Source organism: Pinus tabuliformis, chromosome 6 (genome assembly GCF_031772625.1).
Source record: "Pinus tabuliformis cultivar Carrire ecotype Pingquan chromosome 6, CPIR1, whole genome shotgun sequence".
Classification (NCBI taxonomy): domain Eukaryota; kingdom Viridiplantae; phylum Streptophyta; class Pinopsida; order Pinales; family Pinaceae; genus Pinus; species Pinus tabuliformis.
In genome coordinates, this window is record NC_142292.1 from 151,261,013 (window position 1) to 151,277,924 (window position 16,912).

Consider the following 16,912-nt stretch of genomic DNA (forward strand, 5'->3'; position numbering starts at 1 on the left):
ACTTTCACAGATAAAGCTTGGAAGGTCACCAAAGGAGCCCTGGTAATAGCAAAAGGAAAAAAGGTTGGTACATTGTATTTATGCAATGGTATTTCTAACTCTGTTAATGCTTTAACTTCCAAAGGAGCAGATGCAGCATTATGGCATCATAGGCTCAGACACATGAGTGAGAAGGGGATGAAGATTCTTCACTCAAGGAATTTGTTGTCGGGTTTGAAGAATGTTGATTTGGACTTCCGTGAGAATTGCATTTATGGAAAACAGAAGAGAGTCAGATTTCTCATAGTTGGGAAAGAAAAGAAGAGTGAAAAATTAGAGCTTGTGCATACAGATGTATGGGGACAATGGCTCTCATTATTATGTTACTTTTACTGATGATGCAACTAGAAAAAATTGGATTTATTGTATTAAGAATAAATCTAATGTATTTGATACTTTCAAGAAATGGAAAGCTTTGGTTGAGACTAAGACAACAAAGAAATTGAAGTGTCTCTGATCAGACAATGGAGGTGAATATTGCAGCAAAGAGTTTGATAGGTACTGTTCAAAGCATGGAGAAGACAGTTCCAAGAACACCACAAGAAAATGGTGTGTCAGAAAGGATGAACAAAACAATCATGGGACGTGCAAGGTGCATGAGATTTCATGCAGGATTGCCTTTACAGTTTTGGGCAGATGCTGTAGATACTGTTGTTTATCTAATAAACAGAGGGCCTTCAAGTTCCTTGGATGGTGGTGTTCCAGAGGAAGCATGGACAGGTAAAAAGGTAAACTACTCTTTTTTAAATCCTTTTGGTTGTGAGGCCTTTGTCCATATTAATAAAGAAAATAGAACAAAGCTTGAGGCAAAATCGAAGAAATGTACCTTTATTGGATATGGTGTTAATGATTTTGGTTATCGCTTATAAGATTATGAAAATCACAAAATCATTAGGAGTAGAGATGTAATATTCAATGAAAAGGTCTTGTATAAGAATCAGCTGCAGGAAAAGAAATAGGAAAAAGAAAACAAGGAATACACAGTTCTTGATGAGATCACTGAAAAAGTAAAGGTGCCTGAAAATAATAATAATCAACAACCACAACAACAAAAACCACCACAATAGCAACATGCACCTCAAACACCTGAAAGTGGTGTTAGAAGATCTACCAGAATAAGTATACCCCCTGAACAATACTCTCCTTCATTATATTATTTATTGTTGATTGATTCTGGTGAACCCGAATGTTATGAAGAAGCAATGCACGTTGAAAGCAGGAAGAAGTGGGAGCTAACCATGGAAGAAGAGATGGACTCCTTAATGCATAACCAGACTTGGGACTTAGTCAAGTTGCCTGCAGGAAAAACTACATTGAAGAATAAATGGGTTTACAGGTTGAAGGAAGAAAATGGAGGAAAACAAAGGTACAAAGCTAGACTTGTGGTGAAGGGGTTTGCATAGAAGAAAGGTATTGATTTTGATGAAATATTTTCTCCTATTGTTAAAATGACTTCAATCAGAACTATTTTAAGTCTAGTAGTAGTTGAAGATTTGCATCTTGAGCAGTTAGATGTAAAGACAAACTTTCTCCATGGGGATTCGGAAGAAGAGATATGTATGCAGCAGCCACAAGGATATGAGGTGAAAGGGAAGGAGAAACTAGTGTGCAGGTTGAAGAAGAGCTTGTATGGCTTAAAACAGGCTCCAAGGCAGCGGTATCTAAAATTTGACAAGTTTATGTCTAAACAAGGTTATACTAGATGTCACTCTGATCATTGTGTTTATCTGAAAAAGAAAAATGATGGCAGCTATATTATATTGTTATTGTATGTGGATGACATGCTTGTTGCAGGGTCTAACATGCAGGAAATAAATGTGCTCAAAAGAAAATTTGCAAATTCATTTGCAATGAAGGATTTGGGAGCTGCAAAAAAAATCCTTGGTATGAGAATAACTAGAGACAGGAAAAATCACAAATTAACATTGTCTCAGAATGAGTACATACAAAAGGTGTTGAAAAGATTTAATATGCACAATGCAAAACCAGTTAGTACACCTTTTGCTAGCCATTTGAAACTTAGTAAGAAAATGTGCCCAAAGACCCAAGAAGACATGGATTATATGTCTAAAGTTCCATATGCATTAGCGGTTGGAAGCTTAATGTATGCAATGGTCTGCACAAGGCCTGATATTGCACATGCAGTGGGAGTTGTAAGCAGGTACGTGAACAATCTAGGAAAGGAACATTGGATGGCAGTGAAATGGATTCTCAGATATTTGAAAGGTACCACAAATCAAGCATTATGATTTGGTGGTTCAAACATTTCTCTACAAGGATATGTTGATGCAGATATGGCAGGTGACAGAGATAATAGGAGGAGCACTAAAGGATATGTATTTACTCTAGGTGGAACAGCTGTTAGTTGGGTTTCAAAAATCCAAAGTGTTGTTGCACTTTCAACAACAGAAGTAGAGTATGTTGCTGCTACAGAGGCTAGTAAAGAAATGATTTGGTTACAAAGGTTTATGGGTGAATTGGGTAAGGAACATGATATGGGCATGTTATACAGTGATAGCCAAAGTGCCATTCATCTTGCAAAGAACTCAACATTTCATTCGAGGACTAAACACATATAGCTCAAGTACCATTTTATACGATCAGTGTTGGAAGATGGAGAGTTGAAGCTGGAGAAGATACACACTAGCCAGAATCCTGCAGATATGCTAACAAAAGTTGTAACTAGGGGGAAATTAAGAATATGCTCAGTTTCAATTGGCCTTCAAGGATGATGATTAATATGAGAAATGACCAGGTCCAAAGAGGAGTCATTGTCCAGCAAATGAAGCAGTGATGGAGTTGCTACAATCATTCTCCAAGTGGGAGATTGTTGGGTGTGGAGCATGATTATTTAGAGGTCTTTGTTTCAGCCGGATGTATACCCCAAGAAGTTTGTACACCCCTTCACACGAGGGGGTGTGGGGGGGACTTGTCCCCCCCACGGGGGTTCGAGGGGGTCGATCCCCCCCAGTTGGGGGGTCCGGGGGCCAGCGGTCCCCCGGCGGGGGTTTCAGGGGCAGTGCCCCCGAAGCTAAAAAAAGATGTAAAATTTCCTTGTAAAAGTATAGTAATTTCTAGTCAATCTAGGCCGTTCATTAGGCAGATGATCTGACGGTAGAAATTATGTTTATTTTAAGGTTATTTGCCCTAGAAGGCAACCCCTCTCTTTGTATGAGGGCATTGTATTGAGGTTGTGTAATATGATGTGTATTCTCCGAGCGAGAAATAGAGATGTGAGACTGTGAGAGAAAACAGAGGATATTACAGTGGATCTGCTATAAGTTGTGTCTCTTCATTTTGTTGGATAATAGAAAGGAAGGACTCGTTGTTCGGGGTGGACGTAGCCCAAACTGGGTGAACCACATATATCTGTGTCTCTCTGGTTTTATGCGTTTTCTGTGTTTATATTTATGCAATATTCTATGTGTTCCATTGCTCTGTAATATATAATTTTTTAACAAAGATGTGGCATCGGTGCATTATGCTTTAGTAAACACATTGGGCGTTTAATTATTGAGCACCATCAACAAAAATTGATAATTTTTTAAAAAGAAAACAAAAAAATAAAAACATGTTTTTTGACTTAAGGGTTCTATTTGTCATAGGCACCCTGATGCGTTATATGAAACATGAAGCACAAGTGATTTTTTTAAAACATAGCACACCAGTAAATGAAAGCCACTTTTTGAAGAAACAGACAAGGCTGATAGGTTTTGGATCCCATTCAACAACTGGTCCACATGATTTACATGTGAAACTCCTTATTTATAGTAATACACAAACCCCCTTAAATCTAAAATGCCTAAAATGAAAATCCCTAATTGTGAAGTGGTTGAGGGAGTTAAACCCTAAGGTGAAATTTTGCGGTCACACAGGCAAGAATAAGCAATGTTTTAAGGTAAGTATTGAATTTTTTTGTTATCTTTTTTTCTGAATTTTAATTAAATATAAATAGGAATAGACATTGAAAAATATTTATTAGTAAAATTTTTACTATGTAGGGTTTTTCTTTTTTCTGAATTTTAATTAAATTTGAGAAACTATAAAATTTCTTTCTAGTAAAATCAACAATAAATTTAAAATTTTTACTATGCAGGGGCTTGATTGGATAACCATACCTTAAAAATTTCGATATTCTGAATAGTTGATATGTTGTTCCAAAGTATTATGTTGCTCCATAGTGCTCCCAGTATTACTCTCTTGCAAATCTCTCGTTTTGATTAAATCTAACAATATTTGTAAAAAAAATTATTAGTAAAATCAACATTAAAATTTAAAAATTTTAGTAAAAAAAAGGTTTTGAGTGAATCACCATACCTTTCCACTTATGATCTTTTGAATAGTTATGATGTTCCAAAGTATTTTGTTGCTCCATAATGCTCTCAGTTTGTTTGTCTTGCAAATCTCTCCCTTGAAAATTTAGGAAAAAATAATGAAATGGTGAATAACTTCTTACTATTTAAAAGATTATGAAACTAGATTTTGAAAAATCATTTACCGCTCATTTTTCAATTTGTTTTCACTTTTTCTGAACGTCGGTGCGTTTCATAGAAAAACGCACCGTGCATTTTGGAGTAACACACATCAGTTAAGATAAGTTATCGATGCGCTAAACTTTTATAATGCATCGATATGATATAATCCCTTTTCTTATTTTCGAAAACCTAGATATCGATATTGTTATTATTTTAACACCCCGGTGTGATTATTAGTGAAATGCATCAATGTGATTAGTTTTAGAAGAGCGTCAATATGATGGAATTCCTTTTTTATTTTCAAATCCCAAAAACTGGTGCAGTTATTATTTTAGCACACTAATGTGATTTTATTGAAATGCATCGGTGTGATTAGTATTAGAAGAGCACCGATATGATGGAATTTGTTTTTAATTTTCGAAATCTTGAAAAATGATGTGGTTATTATGTTAATGCATAAGTGATATTATTATTGAACTCATTGGTGTGTTGAAGTTTACAAGAGAACCTATGTGCTTTAAAAGCTATCTAACTTTTTATTTTCACATAAATGACATATTCATCTCAAATTATCCTTTAGGGTGCATCCACATGAGTTACAGTAGTTCATAGTATACATTTTTTTCTTAAAGTCATCTTATTCTTGAAAAATTGATTTAAAACTATATTGAAATTCATATTGTAGTTATATGGTTCTTAAAATTAATTTTAGGTATGTACACGAAAATTTATTTCTGATTTTTCTTAAATGCAGGGAGAAAATATCGTAATATCAAATGGCCAATTCTTCAGATTCAAGCTCATTCCGTATTGCTCAAAATCCTTCGCGGAATTCTCCCTTTCCATTTCTAGTATGTTCATATAGTATTTATATTTCAATTTTTTAATTGATTTTTTTTCCCATGTCAACTTGAATAAAAATGTATCCAAATTTGCAAGATCCTAATTCAGAATTGAGTCAGATGCATAAAATATTCCCCTATTTCAAAAAAATTGGAAGCTCGTATAAGGAGAATCATACTGCAAGTAGTTGGTAGATGAAAATGGACAACCAGTTCACCCTGCAAATTGGAGCATGGCTTCTTCCAGCTGCAATCCTAGGGTTATGATGGTAATGTTTGGTATAATGTAATTTCAACAAACCAATTGCATTGCGCTTACTAATATTATTGACGTATCAATGTTCAATAATTTTTAAAATTAGGATTCTAGTGATGATGAGCAACCCAACTAACATCTTCGAGAGCACCCCACAACAATGTCAAATCGAAAGAAGGTTGCATTAAAGGAAAAACTTGGAGAGGAAGCATACAAAGAATGGTTGAATCAACCAGCTATTCAATTCCCACTATGTCCAGATTCACCAATTAGGAATGACTACAACAATAGTAGTTCTTCATCACAAGTTGGCATTGCAGGAAATCAAATAGAGGTTGGTAAGGATGATTACTTATGGGATGCAATTGCCATGGAAGCAATGTTGTTAGATGTATTCCAAAATTGTGAGCTAGGGGATGATTCTCATATCATTGATACCCTATTAGAAAGCCTAAAATATGCTTCCACCACCCCTCTCTTTGGACCTAGCGGCCGGTAAAATTCTACCTAGTTGGGCACAACGATGTTACTGTACAACTTGAAAGAAATGTTTGGCATGTCAAATGCATGTTTCTCGGCAATATTGAGGTAATTGACCATGATCAAGTCCCTTATATTTTGATATCAAATCTTGTGAGACAATCAACATTAAAAATGGTAGATTTTATGAACTTTAAATATTGACATTGTACATTTATATTTCACACCAACTCCAGGTTATTCAAATATAAGGTTTTTTCAGGTGATAATTTATTGCCCAGTAGCATCGAAGACACAAAGAAATTGTTGAAAATTTGGGTGTTGAGTACATATCATATCATGCATGTCTGAATGATAGTATTCTATATAAAGGAGAATATGTAGACAAAGAGATATGTCTGAAATGTGGGCATGATAGTTACCATAAAAAAAGGGTAAATCACATGGTCATAGTCATAAGATATTGAGGCACATGCCTATAATCCTAAGAATTCAAAGTCTCTTACATGGCAAAGAATTCGCTATGTTGTAGGGATGGCATGCCTCACACAGAAGGGATTTGGAGATATGTGAATCCCAACAAATTCAATAGCCATGAAGCATATAGAGGATACATGGCCTGAAAAACTCAAGGATTAAGTACGAATTCTACGACTCAACATATTCATGGATGGCATCAACCCATATTCCCTCCAAAACACTAATTATTCTTTTTGGCATGTAGTAGTGATCAATAACAATATCCCCCCATAGTTGTTTGTGAATAATGGACATCTTATGTTGGCTCTCATAGTCCCTGGTAGAAGACAAGTGAAGAATATGGATGTCTACTTACAACCATTGGTAGATTAATTGAATGAATTATTGGAAGGGATACATGTATATGATGTATCAAGACCCATCGCAATATAGAGGAGTTTCACGTTGTACAACATATGTAATTACACCATACATGATTATCTAGGCGTAGGAGTTTTCTCTGGTAAATTACATATTTATTGATTTTCTTATATATGTAACAATATTGTTTCGCATATTAATTTAATTCGTTGCAACTTTTCTGATATTCATGATCACTAAAATGCCCTTTATTATACAATAATTCCATAGTTCTTGTAACAAAAGGGTATCATGGATGTAAATGTTGTGGACCTTCTCTAAAGGCTAGTTGTTCCAACCACCTATGAAAGCTAGTGTATGACTTCTCCAGGGTATTCCTCCTAGAAGAACACCCTTAAATAAGAGAAACATCCGCTTTCAATGGTAAACCAAAGAGAACCCAAAGGCCTGTAATAATGACACTAGCTGAATGGCTTAGAGCATATGAGAGAGAGAAGGAAAAGGATATTATAGAAATGTTTGGTTCAAATGGGGAGCCTATGTTCAATGATCCAAAAAAATTTACACCTATGTTGAGAAATTTCCCATTGGGATGAAAGGGAAATCGGTCTTTTATGAGCTCCCATATTGGGAGCATCTTAAGGTTTCCCACTTACTACATCCCATGCATATATTTAAAAAAAATTCATCCTATTTATGGAGGCACATATCATCAAAAGAAAATGACACATTGGATTTTAGGATAGACATTATTTCTTCATAAAATAAAAAGAAACCTTGGCTAAGACAAGAAAGTATAGGAGATGTTGGTTCCTCTTGGTCTTTCAAAGAAGGTGATGTCCCATGGATTTTTTTAAAATATGATCTTTATTTGGAAAAGGAAGTTATAATGGGTATGATGGTGCCTTCTTTATATGGGTCTTCACTACGATGATGCTTCACTATGGAAGACCATTTGTTGGGGTTGAAATCAGAATGACAATTCGAACCTTCTAAGAGTATGTATGTCGAAAACATTATTTTATTATTTTTATGCAATGGGATAAAATATAATTAATTTTTTATGTGTTTATTTTGCAATGTCATTATCCTCTTCTCATGTGTGGGTGTGTGAACCATGACTTCGCCCAAGACCTATGATGTGCCATATGTAAATTATCTACATTTGTAATTTGGATCACATCAAAGGAGATTCATATGGTTAACATTCCATGGTGGCATTAAGAGATAGCTCATATTGTTTGTATGTTTGAGAAGGAACTATCGACGAGTTTCATGGACTTGTAGGTTCATGTTCTAATTCACCTAGTAGATGAGGTTAAATTAGTTAGAGTGGTTTCTTGTCGTTGGATGTTCTTCTTAGAGAGTTACATGGAGAAATTGAAAAGTTTTGTTCGACAAGGGGAAAAACCCGTGGGGTCTATGGTAGAGGGGTACATATCATATGAGTCTTTCTATTATTCATGTGAGTACATCAAGTAGATCGAGATCACACGAGGTGCAGTGCTTTGGGATGAGGAAATGGATGAAGACAAAAGGGAAGGTGAGCTTCTCCAAATGAGTGGAAAATGGTGCATGATAAAGAGTAAGTGACTTCTCTTTTGTCAAATTTCTACACAGTAACTATTCACACTGAACTTCATAATTAATGCATATTTCGATCTCATACGTACGATATATGTTGGTTTGATTTCATCAGCGAATTCTGAAATTGAAGCCTTCAACAAATTCATTCTTTACAATTTGGAAGTGACACAACCGTGGGTCAAATTATATGAGCAAAAGAAGAGGAAATGGGACAATGATAAGAAATAATTCAAATAGTTGAATGGTATAAGTGTGCCTTATCTTGATTATTTAAAAAAAATATGCCAATGGCATTCCATAATAGTTGGGTTGTTGATCAAGTCAAAGAGAAATATGATGCATCTGGCCGTTACCCGCGTGCTAAGGAGGATGCACTAAACATAGGGATTTGTTGCAAAAACTCAGTAATAATCTCTTTCTGTACATTTTTAACTTCATAATGCACTTTTGAATTGTAACATCTATATTTTATATTTTAATTATGTTCGGGTTATTAGACACGTGACACTGTGATTTTTTCATTTTTTTATAGGTGCATTTGTTCCCATATATGTGGCCATGTAGACATCATTATCACATGGAGGATGTCGAAGTTGGATGCATAACACAAGCCTGTGGAGTGGAAGTCAATTTTGACCAATCTAGTCATGCTAGCCATCGTGATCAAAACCTATTACAGGGCATGTTAGGTTACGTCGAAAGATATAAGAGATCATTGAAGTGGAATTATGTTTGTTCCAATGTGTTATATTTAGGTGCAAGTGGTGGGACACCTTTGATCAGAATAATGTAAAGGAAGATTGTGATAGTGGGATGATATCTATCAACTCTAGAAAGATGTGGCATGAAGCTAGGGAGCCTTATGTTTTCCCCAAACATTGCAACCAGGTGCTTTTTTACCTAGATGTGTTGGATAGGGATTGGTGGTTCATATTAAGACACGACCCTAGATCAAAACATATTTTTGAGGAAAACAATGTTATCATGCCAAGCAAGGAAGATAATCGTAGGTGATGACAATGAACAGTGATATGGACTTGTGTTATTTCATCATTTATAATAATGTTTTATGTATTATTTTTCTTTATTTCACTAATTATATTGTTTTTTATTCGTCTTTTTGGAATTTATATAATTGGTAAGATTCACAAACGTTTTTACATGTTTTTCTAGTGCAAACTTTTTTACACTTAAAACTAAGCATTTCCAATTGTGTAATTTAAGATTTAAAATTAAAATTTAAACATAATTGTTTAACTTTTGAAATTCTAATCTATAGTATACTTCTTCTATAGCCTTTGGATAAACATTAGGATGGATCAAAAGACCGAAATTATAAGCATGAGTTATCAATTTTGTACTCTTTTGTTGTACTTTTGTGACCTCGAAGATATATTTCTAATATAAAACATTTCTACTCTAGATAATGAAAAAGTCCATTTTTAATATTAAAGGTGAGCACTCCATTAAGAATGCTTATTTGTAACTATATTTTTTAAGATATCAATCTAAATATACTCAGTATCTGCTTTCTCAAATGATATTGTGAGTATCAATCTAAAATAACTCACAAAGTGATAAAAAATGAAGGAAAATCATATATGTTTTATATATGTGTACTAAAAGGCCTACTATAATCATCGTCAAAGTTTTTCAATATAGTAAAATAACCTCCCTTATTTTCACTAGGAAACATATCTCCATAAATAAAAAAATGTTTAAAACATAGTGTAGAATATCTATGATAATAAGGATTCAAGGTGACAATCCTTCTCAAATAGGAAAATGAGAAGAATATCCTAAAAATGTGAAAATAGGGAATTTGGAAACATAGCATTAAAGTTTTATTCTAGAAATGTTCACAAGAGCACTCCATGATTTCGATAAAATAAGTTGATTCTTCCCTACTTGACATAAAATGGTTGAGATGAAGGAATTAAAGAGAAAGAACGTATAATTAGATGTTACATACTTATTGGTTTATTAATCATTTCACATGTTTTTTCTTCAGGTTTATATCAAAATCTATATAAATTGTGCAGTGATAAATCTATGGGAATTTTAACAATGAAAAATTGTGCATTAATATGTAAGATTAAATTCTTGACATGAGAGGTAAAATCATGTTTACTATATTTAAATTTAAGTTCTTGCAACATTATGTAAACTAAAAAGAGTTCTTATGTGAATGTGTAAAAGGTTGGTTACATATTTTTATGGACCATAAGAGAAACAAATGGGCTTACATGGATGCATGAGAGGATTTTTTTTTTTCTTCAGGGATAATGGAAGAGTTTTGATTGATTCTCTGCGTGCGCTCTAGAGATGCGATCTGAATCGCCCCTGCTCACCATTCTGAAATCCCTGCTTCCCGTAACTTTCAACCTTCAATCCGCGGCGCCCTGACTGAGGGTTCTTCAATGAATGCGCTCCCAGGAGGGGCGGGATCCTCCCCCCCTCCATACATCGGCTCATCCTCTGATAACTCCAGGAAAAAACAAAAAGATCCTCTGCACAAACCAGCAAGCCTCCCAGAAACAGATCAAGGACCAGATCCGGCCACCAATGAAGAAGAAACTGCTGCTACATGCGATGATACGGGCAAAGATAGTGGCGGGAATAAAAAAGCTCCTAAGTCACAACCAAAGGCGACTTCAGCCACATGCATACCAAAAAAGGCTGAAAGAATCAAAGTCAATCTCCCCAGCCAACGAATCAATGGTGAAATTCAATTTATGAGGGACCATGCACTCATCGGCAAGTTCCTCGGATTCTGGCCTACTGAAAAGGCCTTGCATGGCTGGATCGCTTCAAAATGGAAGCCTAAGGGACAAGTCACTTTGTAGCTTGGCCCCAAAGGCTTCTTCACGGCAATCTTTAACTGTCTGGAGGACAAATCACGCATATTTGAAGGAGGCCCATACTTCTTCAATTCTTCTGGACTGTACTTAAGAGAATGGAAAGAAAGATTCGATCCAGACAAGGAGGACTTCAGCTGGGCTCCTATCTGGATACGAATGTATTCCCTCCCTGCAGAATATTGGAAGGAGGAAACTCTAAGGGACATAGGCAACAGCCTGGGGACCTTCATCAAAGCTTCTGAGGAAACTAAAACTCGCAGATATACTTCTTACGCCCGGATCTGTGTCCAAATGCACCTTACCAAAGCTCTAGCAGACTCGGTAAGTCTTTTCCACGACGACTTTGAGTGGATTCAAACTTTAGATTATGAGCACATTCCTTTTCGTTGCAGAAAGTGCCATGAGCATGGCCATCTCTTCAGGGATTGTCCCCTCAATCCTCAACCCAAACCCCCTGTAAATGATCTTAGCACAGACTCAGAAGGCTTCACCAAAATCCCTAATCGCCGCCGCCATGCAAAGAAATCCACCCCAGCTCCTGATAGCTCCAAAAAGCTAGACTCCCTGAACAGATTTTCGATTCTCACCCCTCTCGATCCTTCTGAGAATCCTCCAGCTTCACCCTTGGCTAACCCTGAACTTCCTTCTCCCTCCCGGATCCCCAATCTTCCTTAGCCATCATCTGACTCAGATCCTTCAAGCCTTCCCATCTCCCCTGCTCACAAGAAATCGGAACCAGAGATTGCAGCACAATCTTCTTCAATGGATCTGGAAGCGACTCTAATCCTCAGCACTCAGGACAATACTCTCGTGGAAGATCAAAAAATTCCCTAAAAAATGGATGAATATCCAAAGATTATCAGCTTATAAGGTTTAGATATACTCAAGCTGGAGACAGCCTGCAAACAGAAAGAGTACAACACAATCCCTCCATGGGAAATCGAAAGGCTGGAAGGAGTTCTCAGCAAAGCGCAACACAACAAATGCTTAGGAATACAAGCAGGAAGCCCATGGGATGGAAAGAAAATCCTAAAAGAAATAAAAAAAAGAGGGCGCAAAACGGACCTGCAGAGGACTATCATCCTAGGAGAATTGCTTATGGAATCTGGGAGATTCCCTAAGCTGACAAAGTTCTACAAATCTCAACCCCACAGTTCCTCATGAAGCTTCTTTCCTGGAATGTAAGAGGGTTGAACAGTGCCTCCAAACATAGGATGTTAACAAATGTGATACATCAAGAAAATCCCACCATATTTTTTCTTCAAGAAACAAAAAGCAACAGTACCATCTTAGAAAATATTTTGAGAAAGATCTGGGCAGGCTGCAGCTCAGTCACTGTGGATGCCTCAGGCGCCTCGGGGGGACTAGCGATCATTTGGAACCCACAACTTCTCACTCTCCAAGACTTCCACGCATCTCATTTCTTCATCCAAGCTACCTTCCATCTTACAGGAACAGACATTCACGGTCATCTTTCAAATGTTTACTTTCCGCAACAATTAAATCAGAAACTGGCACTTCTGGACACTCTCACGATTCTGAATTCAAACAGACAATTTCCGCTATGGATTGGAGGGGGCGATTTCAACATCATCAGAGCCCTGGAAGAAAAAAGTGGCGGCAGATCGAAATTAGAAGGGGACAGTATTGGCTTCCGTAATTACATTCAAAACAACCATCTTATGGACATTCACACCTCAAATGGAGTCTACACTTGGTCCAATAAACGCAGCGGATCCCAGCACATTGCCTCAAGACTAGATCGCTTTCTTATTTCGGACAATGCCATACACCTTGGAGGGGATTTTCACGCCTCTATTGTGCCTCAAGGAGGATCCGATCACTGGCCCATTATGTTACAATGGGCACGCCCAGGCACAAAAAGCAACAGACCCTTTCGATTTGAGGCGTTTTGGTTCACCAATCCCAACTTCAAAACAGTGGTTAAGGAGGCCTGGAAAACCTTCAAACCCTCTGAAGGAACCAAAATGTTCCAGTTCCAACAGAAATTGAAAAGTCTCAAACAGGTTCTCAAAAATTGGAATCATACCCAGTTCGGCAATATATTTGAGCAGCGAAAAAAATTGGAGCAGCAAATGTGCACTTTACAACAGAAGATTATCATGGAAGGGCGAACAGAAGATAGAGCGCACCAGGAGCAGATCCTTTGGACTGAAATTGAGACACGCAGACAGCAAGAAGAAACTCTGTGGCGGCAGAAGTCTCGCATTCGCTGGCTAAAGGAGGGGGAGAAAAACACGAAGTTTTTCCACAGATCCACAATCCAAAGAAGGATGCATAATAATATAGCATTCATCAACAACAGGCAAGGGGAAAAATTAGAAAAGCATGAAGAAATGGAAAAGGAATTCCAAGAACACTTTCAGGAAATCCTTAAGGAACGACCAGAAAGCAGAGATCAGGCTATTAAAAAAATTACACAGCTCATCCCTAAAATAATTACGGAGGACCACAACAAACAGCTGCTTCAACCCATCTCAATGAAAGAAGTGGAAGAAGCCATGGCTCAAATCAAAGATGGTAAGGCACCCGGTCCTGACGGGTTCACAGCTAATTTTTTTCATGAATTTTGGGAGCTGGTTAGCACAGAGGTTTGGGAATTAGTGGAGGAATCACGAACAATGCATTGGATTCTCCCTTCGCTTAACTCCACCTTCTTAGTGCTAATTCCCAAAGGGGCCGAGTCAAACACGCCCGACAAATACAGGCCTATTGCACTATGTAACGTCATCTACAAACTTATATCCAAAGTCTTGGCCAACAGGCTCAAACCCCTTCTCCCTCTCCTCATCTCGCCAGAGCAGACAGGCTATGTAGAAGGGAGACAAATAATGGACGGCATAATTCTCTCAAACGAAGTGATTCATTCACTGAAGCTTCTAAAAAATCCTGGTATGATTCTGAAGCTTGATCTTTCAAAAGCATTTGATAAACTCAGCTGGTCTTATATACAACAGATGTTATTGGCGTTCGGCTTTAATGCAACTTGGACTAGATGGATCATGAATCTCATCTCTTCACCCAGCTTCTCAATCCTGCTCAATGGTTCTCCCTCCAAGCCCTTCCACCCCTCTCGTGGAATCCGTCAGGGGGACCCCCTCTCCCCTTTTCTCTTTTTTCTAATGGCTAAAGGCCTCAGCCGTTTGCTCCATTCAGCTATCTCCTCTCAAACCCTGAAAGGCATTTCTCTACATGGTCTTCACCCTCTGTCTCACCAACAGTTTGTTGATGACACCATGCTCTTCGGACACCCTTCTTCTCAAGAAGCCTCTGCCTTCAAAGATCTGCTTTCTCTTTTTTCTGAAGCCTCTGGCACCTCTATCAATGCTGCCAAATCCCAGCTATTCTTCTTTCATACTCCAGCCTCTACTCAAAGAAACATAGCAAGAATTTTGGGATACTCCATTGCAACGCTCCCTTCGAAATACTTGGGAGCTCCTCTCCTGGACTCAGCTATTAAAAATGCCTCTTGGAGAACCCTCATAGACAAGCTGGAATCTAGGCTCTCCTCTTGGACTTTTCGCTCGCTCAACATGGCCAGCAGACTTATCCTCATAAAAACCGTTCTCTAGGCAATGCCCCTTTATCTCTTTTCTGTTTTAGCTGCTCCTAAATGGGTTCTTAAAAGCATCCGCAATCTGCAGAGAAACTTTTTGTGGGGCTCCTCTGGTCTCAACAGGAAATGGGCACTGGTAAATTGGAATGAAGTCTGTCAACCAAAAGCAATCGGCGGGTTAGGACTGCGAGATCCCCTCCACAGTAACAACACAATGGGAGCTCGAGTATGGTGGAACTGGCTCTCCAAACCACACACTCCTTGGGCTCGTCTTTGGCAAGCAAAATATGTGCCCGGATGTCAATGGAAGGATCTTATTAGAATCTGCCCTACAACTCCAGGCTCCCTGATCTGGAATGCTGCCAAGCTCCACAGTGCCTTCATACAGGAACACAGCTTCTGGGAAGTGCACTCGGGTACCTCAGCTAGATTTTGGGAGGATTCATGGCAGCAACTCCCAAAACTAGCGTCTCTCTTTCACAAGCCAAGGTGGCAGGCTCATATGCATCACGCTGATCTTATCAACGTTCATCAATTCTGGCAACAACAAACATCTCACGATTTTCATTGCTGGAAATCAGCAAGCACTTGGCAGGCCAACTGGCAAGGAGAATCCTACACAGAGATAGAGCAGGAGCTGAATCAAAGGAAAATCAAGCAATCTGATCAACAGGACAAGCTTCGCTGGGGTCACACGCCTAAAGGTATGTTTACCACGAAGGAAGCACATCATCTACGCTACACACCCACGCAGGCAAACAAAGACAAACTCTGGGACCAAGTATGGCAACCAGGCATATGGCCCAAGGTCTCCACATTCTTATGGCTGCTAGGCAAACAATGAATTCTCACATGGGACAAGCTGCAAAAACGAGGATTCATAGGACCTTCAAGATGTCCTAACTGCAACCTCAACGCAGAAACAGCTTTGCATCTAATGGATACCTGTCCTCTTGCCACTCAACTATGGGAGAAAATTGATAACTGCAACAGAAGATCTGGCAGAAGACAAGGAGATATTGCAGAAACCATCAGAAACTGGCCAAGGCATCCCTTCCAAAGCTCTCTGTTAAACTCGCTGTGGAACCTCATCCTAGGTTTCTCTTACTGGATATTATGGAAAGAGAGAAACAATAGAGTCTTCAACAACTCCAGCAAACCCATCGACACTCTATGGCTTCTCCTCCAGCACAATCTCCGAGAGACTCTGGCATCAAGACAATGGCAACCTGCGGACCTGCCAAAACTCCCTCAGGAACGCTTCATCTTAAAGGCCTGGAACATGGACTTTTCCTCTCCGGTCCAATACAACCCTTGTTCCCCTTCCAGCTCTCCCTCTCCTCTATTTTGGTTTCCCCCTACTCCCAGTTCGTTCAAATTAAACTTTGATGGCGTGGCTAAGGGAAACCCCGAACCAGCTGGTTACAGAGGGGTCTTCAGAGATGAAATGGGCACAATCAGACACATTTATCATGGCAATATTGGCATCGACACCAACAATGCAGCGGAGCTGGAAAGAATCTGGAAAGGAATCTGCATAGCAGAGCAAGAAAACTTGTATCCTCTTGAGGTTGAAGGAGACTCCCTCATAATAATAGCAGCGGTCATCAGAATCCAGGCAGGCTCCCCAGCTTCTAAAACAGCCACAAGTTGGAGATTACTCAGTAGATTGGAGAAAATGGAGGAAAGGCTGTGGATACCCCGAAGCATCACATTCAGGCACATAAGGCGCATAGCCAACAAAGTGGCAGACAGAATGGCCAACCAGGGGGTCAATCAGCAGATTTACAATTTCTCAGGCCCTCTCAGTGATACAAATGATGAACAACTACAGAAGGAATGCATCGCTCTGGTGCAACAGGACTATTCAATCCAGGCAGAGAGGCGTTGATCGGAAAGCTAGCAAGATAAGGATGGTGATGACAGGCAAAGGGTCACCTACAGGTGCCATTGGT

At 38.4% G+C, this 16,912-nt stretch overlaps 1 protein-coding gene across 1 annotated transcript; it reads left to right on the forward strand.

Annotated features, from left to right (window-relative positions):
- Nucleotides 1–11,536: 11,536 nt before the first annotated feature.
- Nucleotides 11,537–14,312, forward strand: LOC149257827 (uncharacterized). The gene is made up of 3 exons (XM_089388652.1): nt 11,537–11,701; nt 12,889–13,992; nt 14,166–14,312. The coding sequence occupies exons 1-3, from the start codon at nt 11,537–11,539 to the stop codon at nt 14,310–14,312; spliced, it is 1,416 nt and encodes a 471-aa protein (XP_089244778.1).
- The last annotated feature ends 2,600 nt before the right edge of the window (nt 14,313–16,912 follow it).

Bases quoted from the DNA above. Each gene is read 5' to 3' on its own strand.
- LOC149257827 (XM_089388652.1), top strand. From the start codon at position 11,537: ATGTATTCCCTCCCTGCAGAATATTGGAAGGAGGAAACTCTAAGGGAC. The intron at 11,702-12,888 runs GTAAGTCTTTTC...CAATTAAATCAG, and splicing joins CCAAAGCTCTAGCAGACTCG to AAACTGGCACTTCTGGACAC. The intron at 13,993-14,165 runs GTTTGGGAATTA...CTTGGCCAACAG, and splicing joins GGGAGCTGGTTAGCACAGAG to GCTCAAACCCCTTCTCCCTC.